Source organism: Embiotoca jacksoni, unplaced genomic scaffold (genome assembly GCF_022577435.1).
Source record: "Embiotoca jacksoni isolate LCO1_2020_lvr unplaced genomic scaffold, fEmbJac1.0.p SCAF_36, whole genome shotgun sequence".
NCBI classification, from domain to species: domain Eukaryota; kingdom Metazoa; phylum Chordata; class Actinopteri; family Embiotocidae; genus Embiotoca; species Embiotoca jacksoni.
Window position 1 is genome coordinate 1,052,653 of NW_027185388.1, and position 19,791 is coordinate 1,072,443.

General features: G+C 44.4%; 1 protein-coding gene across 1 annotated transcript; it reads left to right on the forward strand.

Moving 5' to 3' along the window:
- Window positions 1-764: 764 nt before the first annotated feature.
- LOC138208149 (ETS-related transcription factor Elf-2-like) lies at window positions 765-18,190 on the forward strand. Its single transcript, XM_069165867.1, is given in 11 exon segments — window positions 765-1,035; window positions 8,258-8,400; window positions 8,489-8,744; window positions 13,692-13,805; window positions 13,919-14,110; window positions 14,475-14,561; window positions 14,642-14,837; window positions 14,941-15,318; window positions 15,422-15,593; window positions 16,097-16,405; window positions 16,407-18,190. Coding segments are annotated over 10 exon segments (2,070 nt in total). The 5' UTR covers window positions 765-1,035; window positions 8,258-8,325; the 3' UTR covers window positions 16,698-18,190.
- The last annotated feature ends 1,601 nt before the right edge of the window (window positions 18,191-19,791 follow it).

Consider the following 19,791-nt stretch of genomic DNA (forward strand, 5'->3'; position numbering starts at 1 on the left):
TCCCATCAAATAGTAATTTTCCTTTAAACTTCTTTAATTTCAATAAATGTGCAAATTATTCAATATCTCAGCGAGAATCTTAAGACAAGAGTCCAAAAAAAAACTGAAAACAGATTTGGAGATCAGAACGTCGTTTATCTTCATTTTTTTTTTTCATATTAATCTGCCATCCCTGGATGTAAAACTGGATGTGAAGTATATTTCAAACAAGCTGCAGCTGCAGCAGCAGCAGCTACAACAATAACACGCTGGATTAATAATCTAATGACGGCATATAATAGATCAGTCAAGACGGACCAAACCGGGACTTTTACTTTATTACTTTAACTCTTTTATGCTGCTCATACTTATCGACTTGGACAATAAAGCAAATAAAGAAAGAAAACAAATGATCTTGAAACCGTCTCTTACATTATTCTCTAAGTTTCTTCTAACGTTACAGTCTTTGGTTTGGAGAGGAACAGGGTGGCAGTTTAATTATTATTATTATTATTATTATTATTATTATTATTATTATTTATTTATTTTTTTGCAGAATGAAGGAAAAAAAACTCGCCAAAACAAAAAGGTTGTTTATTCTGGAGCGCGCGGGTTTTGTTGATCGTACGTAGTGACGTCACCGGTGTCATTTGCCGCCGAGCCAGTCTCTCCCCCTCCTCCCCCTCCTCCCCTCCCCCTCCCCTCCTCCAGTCACTGGTGGGGGTCGGTCGGAGGGGGAGGGAGGAGGAGGAGGAGGAGAGAGGAGGAGGAGAGAGGGGGGAGGACCTTCCTCGTGTTTGGAAAACAACCGACTTAACTGTAACGCGTTTAGCTCCGGCGTCGTGTGACCGTTTGCTGCGGGAAACTCCTCGCGGGCTGACAGCAGAGGAGGAGGAGGAAGAGGAGGAAGAAGAGGAGGAAGAGGAGGAGGAGGAGGAGGAGGAAGAAGAGGAGGAGGCAACTGGATGTCGCACACACACACTCAAGAGAGAAACTCTTGTCATTAGCCAGCCGCCTAACGACACATCTCTGCCCGTGAAACTTCAGGAGGAGAAGGTGAGTGAGGAGCGGCCGGTTAGGCGGCGGTTCGCCGGTAGTTAGGCGGCCGTTAGCCGGCCGGTTAGCCGCGGGGGTTTGTTGTGTTTTCTTCCCCCGTCGGTTTGTTTTCTTTTTGGTCAGAATGCTAACTTAGCCTGCTAGCATTAGCCAAGTTTACGTCAGTTTTCTGTGTTGCGGCTCTCTGACGTCACTAATGTTTGACTCACTTGAGACCTGCGCGTGTCGCGTCGGGCGGTGAAAACGAGCTGGATAATAACTCATAAAGCTGCAAAGGTGCCGTTGCAACAACGAAGTCCACCTCCTCCTCCCCCTCCGTGACCCCGCATAAACCTCCTGCTGTCTCAAGCAAGTGTGGGAACTCCTGGGAGGAGGAGGAGGAGGAGGAGGGGGAGGGGGAGGGGGGCAGGTATGATACAACAGCTCAGCATTATATTATAATGTTCAGTTGTCATTCAGTCTGTCTGAGAGGTGTTGGGTTATTTTAATGCTCAATCTGCACTGGGAAAATAAAAAAATAAAAAAAGATAAACATTCAAGAGCTGCGGTTTCAAAATGATTATTATTATTTTATTATTACATGTAAAGGTTGTCAAATTTATCTGTTAATATCTGGGAGAGGAAGTCCTTCACTGCTTACCCCGACACTTGTTCTGCAGCCCAGCCGAGGAGAATCTAGTAATAGTTCATTTAAGATTTAAGAAGAAATATTTTTTTTTTATTATTGTTTAAGCAGATTAAAAAAACAACAACAACAAAAAAACACGTTTTGTTCTGAAGTGAATTAGTAAATAAAGCTCGCGAGCAGCCGGGAATACAAATTACGTGGTTGGATTTTTGTCCGATCATCACAAAGACGACTGTTTTTCAGTTTGTTGTAGGTCATGAAAAATTCAGCTTTTTACTGTGAAATTTGACTCGGAGAGGGAACGCTGTCTCAAACAGACCGAAAAACAACTGAACTTTATAATCCTCGTGAAGCGAGGATTTATTGCTCAGTTTTTGTTTACTTTACGCTTCACTTTATAGTGGTTGTTAATGTCGTGGCTGATTGTTTTGTTTTAGTTTATTTAGAAAATACTTTTTCCCACGTTGTTGTTTACCTCCAAAATTACTTGGTCCTATTATTGTCCAGTATTTCCTTTTTGAAGGTGCCGGTCTGTGCTTTGCTGGTTCTGACTGGGTTTGAAGGCCTGAACCTGCTTATCTACCGTGTGGTGAAGGGTCTGAGCCGTGTGCTGGTAAATGATCGACCAACCTGCCTTTTGTATCCTGTAGTCTTGAGCCAACAGTTAAACTATGATCCGAAGGTTTTCTGGTGGGCGGACACACACAGCGGTGTCTCAATATTCTGCATTGGGGGACAGACTGAGACCCAGAGGACAAAGGACCGGTACCACAGAGATGGATGGATGGATGATGGGTTTGCTGTGGAGGAGTTGGATGTTACAGAGGGAAGCTTTTAGTGTGCAATGCGGAGACCACATTTTTGTGAATGGTGTTGCTTTTCCTTCCGATTTTAATACGGTTACAGGACAAAATAGAAACGGGAAATTTTTCTTAACATATTAAAGATGAAACAAAAAAAGTCTTACATTTTTGGGCTGTCAAACAAAAGGGCAACTATTTTAATTGTGTAATTAACTCATAAATTGTTGTTAATCACAATTTACAAGAGCCCAAAGTACATTTTTAAATATATTTTTTACGACCAACTTTCCAAACCCCAAATATATTCAATGAGCAGTCACACGAAGCAGCAAAGCATCACATTTGAGAGGCCTGAATCTGCGTATATATTTGGCATGATTGCTTGATGAGGCTGAAGGACATTTTCTGATTTGATTTACTAATCTTTTAGGCACTAAACTTAATGTGAATGGATAATAGCTGTGGCTGTAATTTGTAACATTTGACTCATGTAGAAGCAGACAGGAAACGTGTAAAAAAAAAAAGAGAGAGAGCAGCAGAATGATTCAACAGAGGTCTGTCCCGCTGGGAGTCGAACCCGGGACTCGACCCATGTGGTGTTCACCCCTAACCGCTGGAGCTGCTCGAATGACTCCTCGCGTGAAAAGACTGTAAAATCTATGCGTTTTATATGTAGGTGTTGGTTTTGTGAGAGTGTAGTTGGAGTATTTATTTCCTCGTATTTGATCGCTCGGTTCTGTTTGATATTAGTCGAGACTGTGATTCATGTTGTAGAACAAACTGAATGTTAAAAGTGAAACTATGGTGTATAGTCATGAGCTGCAGGGTTACCTCAGACTTCATAGGAATCTGCCTCTCTGTGTGTGTGTGTGTGTGTGTGTGTGTGTGTGTGTGTGTGTGTGTGTGTGTGTGTGTGTGTGTGTGTGTAAACATTGGTTGACAGATGTCAAGTAAATTCTGAGGTCATAGAGTCGCTGTGTATTTGCTCGTTGTGTCATGACGGGTGTGTGTGTGTGTGTGTGTGTGTGTGTGTGTGTGTGTGTGTGTGTGTGTGTGTTGGAGGAGGGCAGGGCACAAGGCAGGGCGTTGTACTGTATCTAGACCAGCAGCTCTAGTTACTTGGAACAAAAGCCCTGTTGTTGAAAGATCATGTGACTCTGTGTGTGTGTGTGTGTGTATATGTGTGTGTGTGTGTGTGTGTGTGTGTGTGTGTGTGTGTGTGTTCTCTCCACCCTCGTCATGTGATGTGAGCTCAGGGCAGGGTCTGAGAAGTGCTGAGTCGCTCTGAGAGGTTCCTTACACTCAGAGAACAGACAGGCAGACAGCAAGCATGCAGGCAGGGAGAGGAGCTGGCTGCACAGACGCGTGGGTGGATGGATGGACGGATGGATGGATGTCGGACAGAGACGGAACAAGTCCTGCTGCAAGAGAAAGCACCATCCTTCCATTTCTCCTCGTGTCTTTGTGGATTTTGGACGTGAAGATGCGGGACGGCGTTTTGAGTGAACTGCGTCCAGGCAAGTTTGGACTTCTTTCTTTCGTGTTTCGGTGTGTGTGTGTGTGTGTGTGTGTGTGTGTGTGTGTGTGTTCTCGTCAGGGTCGAGGGGTGGGGAAAGTTGGCCTGTCAGGATGACTCTGCGTTACCTCGTGAAGTCTTCACACTGCTACAGACTCACAGTGAAGCAGAGCAACATTGGTATTTTTGAATTGCGTAAATCATGACTTAAAAGTCAACTGCATTTGATTTCAGCTCTTATCCAGACCGGAACAAATATTTTCAATTCCTCAAATCCCGACATCACTAACAGCGGCGCAGAGCGAAACGGTCACACTGGCTGATTAATTCCTTTTTGTTTATTTTCTGGCCGTTTCAAAACTGAAAACGGTTTGTTGAAATGTTAACATGCGCCCTCAGTGACTCATTCCTGTTCGAGCTGGGAAGCAGCAGGCCAGCCACGTGTCTTCAGCTGTCTAGCAGGTCCTGTAAGACTTGTTTGAATCAATGCAAACTGCTGGAGAGACTCAGCTCCGTGTGTGTGTGTGTGTGTGTGTGTGTGTGTGTGTGTGTGTGTGTGTGTGTGTGTGTGTGTGTGTGTGTGTGTGTGTGTGTGTGTGTGTGTGAATGCGATTAACCCATCTAGGAACTCGTCTGCAGTTTGTACTCCGCTTTTGTTGCATTTGTCTATTTTAAATGAATTTTCTCGATATCTTAGTGAGAAGAAAATAAATCTTAAGCAGATGTTTCCTGTCATTTAATAGTCGGATCATCCTGTTGACAGACTAAAAAATAATTCACAATACAACGTACCAGATACTGAACTCTGCACTTTGACACTCCCTTTCTCTCGTACTCTCTTTTTAAAATTGACTTTGTAACAGACGGTGCTAGACAGGCTGGACACATTGCAGAAACCCAGTGTGTCACAATCTCCAGCTCCTCTGTCAATTTGCATAATAACTGCTGTCAGTTTGAACAGCAGAATAACGGCGCCCGATCTTTGGCGTGTCTCGTTTCTGTGTGACGGTCAGTTCAGACCGGCGAGTCACGACGAGATGATTTTAAAACTTGCAACGTCCCTGAAAGCTGCCGAGAGACATCTCCACAGCTGTGACTTTGCTGGAGATAATTTGTAGCGTCTTTAAAACATTAATGAGGATCGTGATTTACTTGCAACAGATGCGTCTTTAAGTAACGATGACACAGCGAAAACACATAAATTCGAGAGGGTAGAGAATTTGCAGCCGCCCGTAAGTCCTTCAGACAGGAGATCTCCCTTGTGTTGTCAGTTTCTTTTTCTGTAGTATCATTTAGGCAGAAAAAAACATGAACTATCGTGTCTTACATTCTCAAACAAGAGACTCTTCTGCCTGAGTCAGTGACGTCTTTTAAATCTCTTCTTAAAACATACTTTTATCAGACAGCTTTTTAAAAAAAATTTTTTGTCGATTTAAGTGATCCTTTTATGTCTTTTTATATCTTTTTATGAGGTTATTTGTTTTATGGTTTATCTTACATTTAATGCTTTTACTTTAGATCACTATGTAAGCATTTAGTAAGTTCAGAAAAGTGCAATATAAGTAAAGATTATTCATATTATTATGAACTGCCCAATTGCGACATGACAAGCTAAATAGCTGGTGACAACATCAGCTGGTTTAAGTTGAGCTGAGACAAAAGTGTTCACACCCGAGTTCACTCTGAAACAGTTACTGAGCTGAACTTCAGAGAGCAAAAAAGGCATTAAAGCAAGTGAAGCGTGAAATATTCAAACAAAGTCAGAGTTGGGGGGGAATGAAGAAGAAATATAAACTGTTCTGTCTCTGCGTGTGTTCAGACCTGTGTGTGTGTGTGTGTGTGTGTGTGTGTGTGTGTGTGCGTCCCTCAGTGGTTGGACAATGTCCCTGCAAGTACACAGTTTGAGCATTGTCCTTTTCAAAACAGAACGCAAAGCTGTGCCGATTAGCGTCTGCTCTATGATATTGAATAATTGAACGGGAGCGTTTCCATCCGAACTGATAGCACGTTGGTCTCGGTGTCGCTGGGAAAACCAAGCACAGCACGGCTCATCCATTATCCAGCAGTTAACCGAGCAACTCCCGACGTCCTCGTCAGGTTTGGTGCACTGTGATATTAAAAAAAACAAAAAAAACATGCATGAATGTTACATTTTGAAATATGGGGTTCAAACTGAAAAATGCAGATAAATCAAAGTGAGAAAGGAGTTAAAGTCTTAATCCTCGTTCTGAAGGAATGTGAAGAATTCAGTGTCGGATTATCTTTAAAGAGAGCGTGGCCACCCCGAGCTGGACATGTGGGGAGATGTGCTGCGCTTGATAAGGAGTGTTTGATCTCAAAGGGTTCCGCATGCCTCAACTAAACTTATTTGCACAAATTATATTTATATATTTCTGGTTGTTTTGAATGACCACACCTAAAATGTGGCAGAGACGTGAGGACCGGACAAATAGGAATGATGACGCGCACTTTTGAGACGGCTTCACCTCGTTCGTGGTCGCTGGTTTCAGTTTTCCACATTGAAAGCGATGGAAATGGGAAAAGTTTGGGGAAAAAAAAGAGTTTGCAGGGAGAAATTCAAACCCTCGTCTACTCCGTCACCTTTGCAAACATCTTGACATTCGTTGCATTGAAGTGCACTGAACTCCCACAGTAGCATGTATATTAAAAATAGACTCAAAGTGCCTTAAAGTGTAATGCCGCTGCGGGCCACTAGGGGGCTCTGGCTCCACAAAACCTCAATAGACTCTAATATAAAAAAAAAAGTCAACTTCTGTCATGAAATACAAAGTCAAAGGATTTAGTCATTCATTAAAGTCACTTCTTATTAGTCTACTGGTCCAGCTGTCTGTTTGATTGACAGGCCTGTCAATCAAATGTTGACAAAGTTTTTCCTTTTGGGGGACATAATTTGCAGTTGAACAAACATATCGAAACATAAACTATTGCAAGTCATATTGTGACTTCAGAATTGTGTTAATATCATATCATGGGGACTCTGGGGATTCCCACTCTTAGACCATTCCTGTTTTAGGGAGGGGTCACATAAACAGTCAGCTCTGACCTTGTAAAAGTGTGTGAAGGAGTGTGTGAGGGTGGGGGTGGGTGGTGTTTTACTGTCTTTTTAGGGCCTGAGCACCGATGGTGCGAAAGCCCTATTGTTTTTTTTTTTTATTATTGTTTTGCTGCAGTTTAAGAATACGTCAAATCCCAGCAGGTCATTTTAAAGTAAACAGTCGGTGGAGCATCAGTTTAAATGACGTCAAGTTGTGCCTCTATGTTCCAGCTCCGCCTTTTGTCTTATATCCTATTGTCCCCCTGCGGAGCAGCACACAGAGCAGGAACTGAAGGGCCCCGTGGTTCTTAGCAACTGTTGCCATGGCTCCGGTCCACCCTGCCTCGATCTTCCACTGGACAACTGCGTGCGTGTGTCGGAGGGAACGACTTGGCTGGCTGTCAGTGCATTTTCTTCCTGTAATAGCAGACAGGCGCTTCCTGCAGGCCGAAAGCCACGAACAGAAGAGATGAAAGAGATGAGACCTTTAATGAGGTCTTGGCCGACAGTTGGGACAGACGGAGGAAGGTGTAGTTAAAGTCAGTCAGAGTACTTTTATATTTTAAGTGTTGTTAAGATTTGCCAACACTTTTAGTAATACTTAAAACTCTGATGTCTGTCAGGTAAATATGTTACTACACCCAGCAGCCTGTTAGCTTAGCCTAGAATATAGGCTCAGACCATCTGTTATTGCTGGATTTTTATTGTGTTAAAATAAGCGTCGTTGTGGCGCCTTGAGTTTGGATTTTGCCATCTTGCTATTTTTGGACACCAGAAGTGACCATATTTGGACAACTGAGGGAGGAGCGAGCGGTGGATCTGACTCCGTCTGATTGGGAAACTGAGGACATTATGCCCCGCCCACTGCAGGACACTACGCCCCGCCCACTGATAGCAGAAACCACAGGCCTGTCAATCAAACAGATTACTTTATTTTAGGCCTGAAAATCTAACTGGTAATTGAATCATTCTCAGATGGAACGCCAGAAAACTAATAAGAAGGAGTGACTTTAGTGAACGGCACCACAATCACTCGTGGAATAAAATGTATTGACTTTGCATTTCACGAGAGAAGCTGAATGGCAGTGGCCCTCGGTGGTATTGCAGTTTAAGGAACTTCCGCGTCGGCCTCATTTTCCAAACCCCGGAAGCTACGTCCACTTTTACATCCAGTCTGTGTGTTTACGTTTTATTTAACGAGTGTTTCTTTCTGTTTCCAGGCCGCCAGGCAGAGGAGCCGTGGCCAATCCCCCCCGGCTGTGGACGCTCACCCCCGGTGAGATGAGTCATGACCTCAGTGGTGCTAGTCGACACTGGTGGGACAGTGGTGGAGTATGTCGCAGCTGAAGAGGACCCCCAGCAGGTGCGCTTCACGGAGAAATTCCCGTTTTCCTTTCTGTAAATCCACTTTACTTTTATTTTGACAGTCTCGCTCTCTTACTTCCCCCCAGCAGGAGGGAGAGTGTGAGGTGGATCTGGAGCTGGAGGGAGAGGTGGAAGGCGAGTGTGACGCTGAGGAGTCCTACGAGGAGGTGCAGGAAAGAGAGGAGGCCGAGGGCTACCCGGCAGTCATAGTGGAGGAGGTGCCCGGCGCCAGCCTGGTGGAGGAGCAGGGCTACTCAGCCCAGGTGCTGGTGTACGACGATGTGGCGTACCTCATGCAGGAAGTGGGCGACGAGCAGGAAGTGGAGACCGAAGGGGAAGCAGGTCAGACACGTAAAACATTCCCGTGTTTATTCGACGTTGCGTTTCATGTCACTCGGTGTGCGCCATCCTGTTGGCTCAGTGCATTTAGATTTTTAAAGGAGGATTTAAGTTTATTTCAACCTGGTTTTATGCGTCTGGATAATTTTTTTTAAAAAACTTTTTGCACTCTTTAGCTCCGTTTGTAGAGATTCAAATAAACGAGTGAGTTGCCACATAAGAATTTATATCAGGACGAATGTTCTCTGCAGCTTTCCAAAACATTTCGGATTTTTTTCTCTTTTTTTTTTTTTTTTTTTAACATGTTTTTCGAGTCTGACTGGAAGTAAACCCAGAAACTAGCCCAGTGATCACCCATCGGGGACAGATCGCTGGCTGACCTAATCACCCTGCATTTGGTGAGCTGCCATATTCAATCCGCACGTACTGGTTTATGTGTGTGTGTGTGTGTGTGTGTGTGTGTGTGTGTGTGTGTGTGTGTGTGTGTGTGTGTGTGTGTGTGTGTGTGAGACTTTCCCGGCAGACTCGGCATCTTAAATTAACGGGTGGATTGGCGTCACCCTTTGAGCAACTCGTAGCCAAACTGCCAAGAAATCGGACCTTTAATCTCCTGTTACTGTCGCTGATGCACAGTTCTCATTTCAGTTGGTTCCCTGAGGTTATAACGAGGAAGAAAGAGGAAGTTATTCTCCCGTTGTCTCCCTGTAGGTTCTGGACCTGCGACACATTCATATTTACAACGTATTTTTGTTCATAACATGCTCATAGTTTGAGTTTACTGTACAGAGTTCACATCCACACCTTTGACCAATCTACTAAAAACAGGCCGTTAATTTTGGGCCTCCTAATTACTGGATTCGATATAATAGAGGTTTGAGGTATGTAGTGAACATTTTTCTGAGTTGACATGAATTTAAATATGAAAGTCGACACACCCGTTTCATAAATTCAAGAAGTGTTGCTTTTGTTTTAGTGATTTGGGTGCTGGATCATGTTTGCCACATGATTCCACCAGCAGACTGGAAGTCTCAGCTCCACTGCCACCTAGTGGGTCGTTTTTTAGATGGGTAATACTTCATAAACAGAAAAAAGTTTTGATTAACTCGTCAATTTATCCCCTAAATTATTGGCAGCCACTGTCCAATCCAGAGCAGTGCAGTGTTCAGTAATCTGAAACAGACTTTACAAATCTGTATTCATGCACACTTTTAAGATCAGCTTTCACAACATTTTAATTAGGAGCATCTTATAAGCAGGATAGAGAAAGCTTAAAAAATACCAGGAAATGTTTTGAGATACCTTTTGTATTCAGACAATCAGTTTGGAGGTCTGAAATATTGAAAAAAATGAGGTTTTTATGAATCAGTTTACTGCTCCAAAATGTCTCAACCGGCTGCGCCCTGAAACATTTAATGGTCTTCTGCTCATTCCTGTGCTGCCTTTAGATGAACCCATCTAAAACAAATTTAATTATATATCTTACCATAATTTATATTATGTAGTGTCTGTTTAAAAATAAAAAGAATAAGAATGATGATGATAATTTATTTATATGGCGTTTTTGCAAAACAAGTACAAAGCACTTTACATTAACTAAAAAAAAAAGTAAGCAACAGTTAATGAAGTATTAGGATAAAATATAATGAAACATAAGATACATTTTTGTAGAACCTACATAATAAAACAGACTTTAAAATCAATAAAATAAACTTAAAATAAACCGTTAAATCACTAAAATGTCAAAAGTCTAAAATAGTGAGTTTTTAAAAGTGTAACCTGAAAGAGACAAAAAGACATCAACAATTAAAAAAAAAAAATAAAGGTTCAAGATTTGAGGTTTAACATATTACATCACATTAGATTATATTCATGTGGCGGATGCTTTTGTCCAAAGTGAGATGTTTAAAAAAATAAACACAAAAAAAACAAACTCATTGACATTATAAGTATGTTTTGCAGTACTTTGTACAGTCAGTACAGTGTGTGCTGGTTGACGACCATGAAACTACTACGAATTTGTATTTAGTTACTGGTGACATCACACCAACATCACGTAGAATACATAATCTAAGCAAATTAAACAAAAATTGTATTATGGAGCTGACTGACTAATATCGTTGCTAACTAATTGATAAATGTCTTAATTTGTTGGGAGTTTATTTTTGGCTTTTGTTTGTTTGGGCAAACACCTTGCAGTAAATTCTAATCCACATTTAATCCAGTTTTTACACAACATTGCATTGTTCATTGTTGGATGATTTAGATCCACTGTTTTACAGTAAACCTGCTGTGCAAAATGAACAGATTATATTTATTGTTATTGCGTGAGATGTAACGAGATATATTGGATTCGTGTCCGCTGAGTTTTTAATTTTTTAAAGCATTTTAAAAATCCCTGTGCAGCTTTATTTTACGTACTTACTACGCAAAAGAGGCAGGGCGAAAAGGGGGAAGGATTTCCTGTGTCGGCGGCGGAGGGATACCTTTTTCTGCCGCCCTGAATTCGAGGGAGATTTCCCCGTTCAGCGGCGCGGAGTGATCCGAGCTTCCCCCGTCCGATTCAGTGAGAAGTCAATGTGAATCTGCAGCGAGGGGGTAAAAACATGGCGACTTCACAGCATGAGGGGCACGCAAACCAGCTCGATCTGCTCATCAGAGCCGGTAACGTATCTTTTACCGGCGGCCTCCGAGCCGAGAGTTGAACTCGGGCACGTACCGGCTTTTTTTTTTTTTTTTTGTGTGTGTGTGTGTTTGTTTTTAACCCCGGACCGCTGCGCCTCGGTCGCGCGGAGCTGGTGTGTGTGTGTGTGTGTAGTAATGGAGGGCAATCAGGAAGTGATCACCTTGGTAGCAACCTGCATGGCGTTGCTACGCGGTGATCAAACCCGGTTTAAGACGGTAAAACTCGGTCCAGGTGTGTCCGCCGGGTGGTCACCTGCACGGAGGGCGGTTTGCACGTCAGAGCTGATCTGGGTTGTTTCTCCTCTCGCAGGAGTTTGAGGTTGAATAACGGGTTTTTTTTTTTTTTTTTTTTTTTTTTGGTGTGTTGCACATCGGCTCTCTGCACAACCAGGAAGTGTAAAAAGATGTTGTCTTTGCTTTGTTTATTTTATTTTATTTTTTAATACAAAAGCAGAAATCCAAACTCCGGCGTCACATATCATCTGTTATTGTTGTTTGTGACGTTTGTTTGCGAGCTGGCTGCACTTTGTTCCGTTCAGCGGCGACGAGCTTCGTAAATCGTTTGAATTACGGACCGGACATTTTATTTTGTTTATTTTCGGAGAGGTCATCTTTGAGTGTTTCAGACTTCCGGGGAGCTCGAGGTTTTTGTTATTTTTATTTCCGTCCTCGTGCTCGTGAGCTTCAGCCCTCGGACACACACACACACACACACACACTGTAAACGTGTATTTTTTTGTGTGATTTCACTCGCGTGTTAATGGTTTCTGATGACAAACGACACGTTGAGAAGCCGCCGGCGCGTTTCCACTATTATTTTATCCAAATTGTAATCGTATTTTTTTATTTTTTTTATTTTTTTTTTGGTCCCGTTTCGATAGCGGAAGCGTTGTTTATGAGGGGGCGGGGCCTGTCTCTAACAGACTCGTCCGTTACCCACTGACGTGACGCTGCTTTAAAACGTCAGCAGCCGTCCAATCAGATTTCGCTTGGAGGCGGGCCGGTCGTGCGGGCCGGAGCCAATAGGAGGTGAGGCGGGTGTTGAGTGACAAGAGGATTTGTGAGCTTCTTCGAAGAGAACTGGAGGGAAAGGATGAGGAGTGTAAACACGGAAGTCATCAGAGGCGGCACTACTTTTTGTCGGACTTGCTCCTTTTCTTGGCGCCGTTACTTAGTTGTACAGGTTAATAGACATTTCCTGCCTTTACATTCTGTATTTATTTTTATTTTTTTAACCTTAATTACAAACGTCTCTGTATTTATATTTGTTTATTATTTAATGATCAAGAATAAATACATAAAACAATTTCAGACAGTCCTGAAATGGTCTTCATATGTGGTAATGTAAGTCGAGCTCAGCTGCAGCTCCTCCTGCCTGGTTTTCAAGGGCAGCTCAGCAGGGCTATAGGATCTCCGCTGTGACAGCCACCTTTGCGTCCCGTTTTTTGTTTTTTTTTGTGAGAGGGACTTCAATGAGCGGGACAAATCTAAAGATAGCCCGTGTCTCTCTCCTGCGCCAGGAGCCTGTTGCCTCAGTGAGATAGCCAAACATGGACCGGGGCAGGGTGGAACAGGAGCTCGTGTTTCCCACCGGTGATTGACGGCGGCAGCAGGTGCCCCCCCGCCCCGCCCCGCCCCGGTCCCTTCTCAGGGTCCCAGGAGGGGGCCACATACAATTTCCCCTCACAACAGCAGGCTGAATTCCATTTATTTACAGCATTGTCTTTTTTTTTAATCTCGTTGCAGATGAAAAAGTTAGACACCGGCCTCATTTAAGGATTCTTGCTGCTCGCCACCCTCATTTTTCAGAACCCTGATAGTGGAGGAAATTTGATTTGATCTCGTTAAAACCTTCCTCCTGTTACTCTTCGTCATCCTTAAACCGTCCTGGTATCTTTAAGGTTCCATCAGTAGCCAAAAGTCCTCCAGTGTCTGGATCATAGTGAGTTTGTTGATGCTGAAAATACAGAATCAGTTACCCAAAAAAACAATCGCGCTTGTCACCAGGGGGCGCCATCTAGGGGAGGTTTGCAGGCAGTATGTGCAGCACTGAAGATGTTACAGATGCAAGAAGCACTTATCTTGTCTGGTGTTTTTATTTGAGAAATTGTTAGATCAGAGAAATTGGGCCCTTTTTATAGAATTAGAGATTATGGATTAATAAAATGTAACTCAAACGCATTTTGGTAAAAACAGGCCACACTGGCACATTATTTGTCCTGATTAAGTATTTACTAATTGATCTGTGTGTGTGTGTGTGTGTTGCAGTGGAGGCCTCCGTTCACGGCACCAGCATCCACTGCTCCGACAAAACCATCGAGGCCGCGGAGGCTCTGCTGCGCATGGATTCACCGTCCAGCCTCAGAGAAGACCGCAGCCTAGGTAACGCACACGCGGACGAAAAGCACCCAAAGACATGCGTTTCGTCAGTTTAGAAATGAAAACCAAGTATGTTCTCGTAAAACGCCTCCTCTCTTTCCGACTCCTCCGTCCAGAAGCTTTCGTCCCGCCGTGCATGGCGACACCGGACTTCCTCCACGCCGCCATGCGGCCCGACATGATCGCCGAGACCGAGGTGGAGATATCGACGGAGGAGTTTTGCGAGGAGGAAGAGGACGAGGAGATGGTCACGCTGCTGGAGGAACCCGAGCCGGAACCCGACCACGAGCCCGTTAGGAAGAGGCGAGGTGAGAGCTAAAAACGCTGGAAGTCTGGAGTTTGTGGCGACGGAGCTGTGGAAAAGCCCATAAAATGTTTCTGAAACTTTCAATTTTACACCCACTGTCGCCAACTTCCTGTTGGTTGGTTGAACTAAAGGGAATAAAAAGGAAAAATGTTTTTGAATGTTTAAAGGCAAGTTTTTAAATGGAAAACATCTGGCAGCTCTGTGATTAACTGTCCCTCACGAGCCAGACCATAAACCCCTCAAACCGCAACAGTGAACGATGTCATCCGAGAGCTCCATCTAGTGGTCAGTCGGGTCTCGCCTCACGGTGACGGTGATCTCAGGATGTTCAGCAACGAAGACGAAATGTTTTTTTCTTTTCGCAGCTGGACGGAAACCGAAGACGCATCAGTCGGCTCTTTCCAACGGCTCGCCGGACCTCAGCATCAAGAAGAAACCGAGAGAAGGGAAAGGTGCGTATCGGAGGTCGTGAAACTGTCTCCCGCCGGCTGAATGTGGTTGAAGCGGTGCGATAATGAACTGTGATCTGCAGCAGGGAGCACCACCTACCTGTGGGAGTTCCTGCTGGACCTCCTCCAGGACAAGAACACCTGTCCCAGGTTCATCAAGTGGACGCAGAGGGAGAAGGGCATCTTCAAACTGGTGGACTCGAAGGCCGTTTCCAAGCTGTGGGGCAAACACAAGAACAAGCCGGACATGAACTACGAGACGATGGGACGGGCGCTCAGGTAACGAGTCTCCGTGGCTGAAGGACATTTCGCATTCGTTTTTTCTTATTTGTGCTTTTTTTTCTTTGGGGGGGTCAAACCAACATCCTCTTTTTGTCGTCAGATATTACTACCAGCGCGGGATCCTCGCCAAGGTCGAGGGCCAGCGGCTGGTTTACCAGTTCAAAGAGATGCCCAAAAACATCGTCATCATCGACGATGACAAGGCGGACGTGCCGGCTGTCGTCGTCGCCGACACGGCGGCGTCGTACGAGCGCGTGCCTCCGCCGTCGGACCTGCTGCTGCTGCAGGCCGCCGAGCTCTCGTCCTCCAAGAAGCCCAACATCCTGCGGGGCGCCAACAGACCCAACGTCGTCCAAGCTCCCGTCGCCACGGGCAGCAAGCTGACGGTGGGAGGCGGAGCGAGGATAGTGACGGTCTCGGCGGCGCCGGACGGGAGCCAACAGTCTCACTCCATCATCACCAACGCCGGCGGGCCGAGGTGAGACTCCTCCGGGGGGAGACGCCGGCTTCAAAGGGCGCGAACGCAAAAATGTTTGACGTTTATACCGACTCGCCGTCTTTCCCTCGCCTCTCGTCCGCAGGACGGTGCGGGTGGCCATGCAGGTGCCCGTCGTCATGACGACATCGCTGGGTCAGAAGATCTCCACGGTTGCCGTGCAGCAGCAGGCGGGAACGACGGGAGCGGCCGGCCACACCACCCTCCTCACCAACACCTCCGCTATCGGCGGCGGCTCCACCAACTCACAACAGAAGGTGTGTGTGTGTGTGTGTGTTTTAATTTTTGCATTATTGTTACTTATTACATTATTACTATTTTTTAGATATTTAAATTGGTATCATAAATGTGTAATATTTAGTCCACTATTGGCTGGAGTGTCCTTCCACCTGGAGAATCTTTAGTCATAATATTTAAGTTTTCTGATGCTTATTCAGGCATTTGTTTAGTTAACTATACGAGTATAAATTATTATGTATTAACAATACAAAAGTGTAGGAAAAAATGTATATATTAATAAATGATTGTAGACGATATCATACCCACCGGTTTAATTTGGACTGAAGGATCATGAAATGGATCTTGGTGATATTATAAATGACTTATGAGTATTATAAAAGTGAACGTACAGAATCTCTGTATAAGTTTATCAGTTCAGGAAACTGGTTCGATGCATCGTTTTTGGTTTTCTCTCTGTTTATCATTGTTTTTCCGTTGTGTGTGTGTGTGTGTGTGTGTGTGTGTGTGTGTTTTTGTTCAGGTTGTGATCCAGACCATCCCCACCATGGTGCCGGCCACAGCGGAGAACGGAGACAAGATCACCGTCCAGCTGGCCAAGATCATCACCATCCCGGCCCACCACTTAGCTCACTGTCAGCTCCAGGCCTCCGCCGGCACACACAAGCCCAGCGTCGGGGCCTCCCCGGCGGGCATCAGCCTCCTCGGGAGCCCCCTGACGGTCCGGGCCCTGGCGCCCGTCAACGTCGGCCCGGGGACGCAGGTGATGAGACTCACGGTGCCGACGCAGACGCAGCAACAGACTCTGGTGGTGTCGCAGGCGGGAAGCGTCGTCGGCGGGGGGGGCGGGGGTGGTCACGGTAACGACCGCCAATCAGACGGCGCAGCCTCGCATCATCGGCGGCGTCCTCAACGGCTCGGAGCTGGTGATGGGAGGATCCGGAGGAGTCACGCTGGAGAAGCTGAGGGCGGCGGGCGTCCCGATCCAGACCGTGCCGGCGGTGGCGGTCCAGCAGAACCAGGCGAACCCCAAAACTGTCCAATCAGAGGCGGTGGACACGGAGGTGGTTATCAAACTGGAAACGCCCAAGGTGACGATAAAGACAGAAGAGCCCGAGTGGTAAAACATCAACACACCTCCTCCCCTCCTTCTGTTAGTTCGTACATTTCTGAGGTCATTTTTACTTTTTACATGTAACAACCAGCAGCCGTCTGTGAGACTCCTGAAGGGCCTGTTTTTAGTCCTGACCCCCCCCCCCCCCCCTCCCCCCACCACCACCACCACCACCACCACCCGTCGCTGCCTAGAACTTCACCGGACTAAGCCGGTCTCCCTCAGAAAAGCCGCCGCGACATAGGAACACAGACTTTAAAGGGATTTGTTGGCGGGGGAAAAAAATAAAAAAAAGCAAAGGGACCAAGACTCGATCACTACACAAGTTCTGCCTTCGAAATGGATCGAAAACACTACGATGACAAAACGAGGCAAATGATTGACAAAAGAACCAAAATGGGAACTAAACAGAGACCGTGAGGGGTGTAAACACACCTTTTGTAGAGAGCAGGTGTTTCAGATTTTGCCTCTACAAACGTTAAAACCAGCAACTTTTATTTTATTTTTTTATGTTTTCCTCTTTATATCACTGTGCAGATCAAGTGTGGGCGGAGCCACGAGAGACCTTAAAGAGTGAGAGCAGGAGGATCGATATCAGACAGGAAGTGATCGTGTATGTACATATATACATAAATATAAATATATCTCTACTATACAGTTTACGGAGCTAACCTTAACAGAAACAGCCTTAGATTTTTAATTTTGACTTTCTTTTCCATGTATTGTCTGAACGGTAAGCTGAGATTTTTTTTTTTTGTGTGTGTTTTGATACCTTGTACCAAGCACAGTATTATTGAAACTAGCGGAACTAATATTTGTATTATTATTGGTTCCTCTCTGCTGTTAATGCTCATATAGGTTGAATCTTACAGGCCAGACTTCATGCAGTGTCCCCATCCAGCGTCTCTGAAAATCTCCAGCTTAAAATGTGATAAAAAAAAACAACAACAACAACAAAAAAAAAAGATCTCAGATATTTCTTCTTTTTTTTTTTTCCTTCTTTTTCTTTCTTTTTGTCGTTATTCTCGCCAGATGTTTTGTCTGTTCTTCACAACCCCTGCAGCCAGGCTGCATGCACACGCGACTCCGAGCTCATGCATGCTGCCATGTCTCGAAAAAAAATAAAATAAATAAAGGAATGAAAATAGGAATGTATGTAAACTTCAAGAATGAAATGAACCAAATTATTAAGAGAATTCTTTTGATTGGCGATGCAAAATGGCTGCAGACAAATATTCAACCGCTGCGTTTCTCCAGGTCCTTTTACTCCTCGTTTTAAAACGGAGGGTCGTGTAGCAACGCTGCCCCCCCCCCCCAAAAAAAAAAAATTTAATTTAAATTTTTTTTATCTAAAAAAAGAGGGAAGATACAAAGACGTTGTTTGTGTTCAGACTGAACTGTTTGTATATTCAACATTTGAAGTATATTCTATTTTGTTGTACTCTTGTTTCAAAGTGTATTAAAGTAGATTTTACCAAAATATAAAAAGACATTTGAAAACTTGTTTTTTGGTATTTTAAATTTCTGCTGATGTGAATGTGTGTTTGTGAGCACCAGAGATTTTTCTTAATTTGGTCTTTTTGAAAGTGTGATTTAGTTTCTAGTAACTTTTTTTTTTTTTTTTTCCACTCACGGTTCGAGTTATTTTATTTTTGTTTGTGTTGTTTGTTTGTCAGGAGGATTACAAAGAAACTACTGGCCTGATCTTTATGAAATTCGGTGGACTCGTATGGCTCGATCCGAACGGTAATCCGTTAGATTTTAAAGCGGATCCGAATCTCGGGAGCGGATTGAAGAATTATTTTCCCCCTTTCAGTTACGTCGAGAGAATCTGCGGGCGGTCCTTGTAAATGTAATACATCTTAAAGTCCAGTAGATGGCAGTAAAGTTCAATAGTGACAAAACGGACTCGTCACAATCCACATTTACAGGAGCCTGTAATCCTCTGGGACGTTGCAAACTTAAAAACAACAAGCGGTTATCAAGGTGCACCTTCAGGGATGGTGTTTTCATGGGGGAGTGTGTGTGGGGGGAGGGCGGACATATTTAGTGCTTGTGACATACAGATGGAGCTTTATAAATCCACAGCAACCTCATTTTTAGGAAGCGATAACATTCACTGATTTATCAGAAGCACGTCCAGTTTGAGTTTACAGACCTCGATAAGTCGGACAAAGAGACGTCGGGGTGGAAGTCAGTCGTGCTGCAGCTGAAAAGATGCTCATGAGCACAGATGATAGGAAAATGGAAAAAAAAAAAAAAAAGGCCTGGGGGGCAGGGTGGAGGGGGGGGGGTGGTCTACAAAACTGAAGCAATAATTGTAGTATATAAAATAACTTTAATGTTCGACCAACGTGTTTTGGACTTTTTTTTGCTTTTAGGCCCCAAAAAAAAAACAACCACATTACGTTTAGGCTCCGCCCACACAAACTTGAGTGGCCGAATAGATGCATTTCTGCAATTTATTGATCGAATATGGTGTCAACAGTGTCCCTTTAGTGGACCCCCCCCCCCCCTCCCCCCGCCTAGTGTGGAATAACAACTGGCCTGCACCCATGACCTTCTACCCAACCCACCTTCCTATTGGCTGGTGTGTGTGTGTGTGTGTGTGTGTGTGTGCGCGTGCGACCTATACGATTGTCTTTCTTTTTTTTGTTTTACCTTTTTGATTTTAAAGTTCTCCCACATACCCCCGAGTGTTGCCGTAGTTTCAACTTCTAAATACGGTGCCGACGCTCAGAAATGACTCTTCCTGGTTTTGTTGAATCAAAGTGTTTTCAGAAGTCGAGCCGCCGTTGACGTTCGTCACGGCGTCGCTGTAAGTTGCAAAGCTGACGCAGTTTTAACGTCTCGACCGATGGTAAGTCGACGGTTCCCGGAAAAGTATTTTATCGTTGTTTGTTGTTAAATGTTGTTTTCGCATCTACAAAACACCGAAAACAAACTCCGTTCGTCTCCATTGTTTTTAGGTGAAGCAGAAAATCTCAAGAGGATTGTGTCTGAAAACCTAAAACTACCTGCGTTAGTCAGATACAACTCCAGGTGAGTGAGACTTTTCTTTTTTTTTTTTTTTTTTCTTGAAGCAACCCTTTAAAATTCCCCGT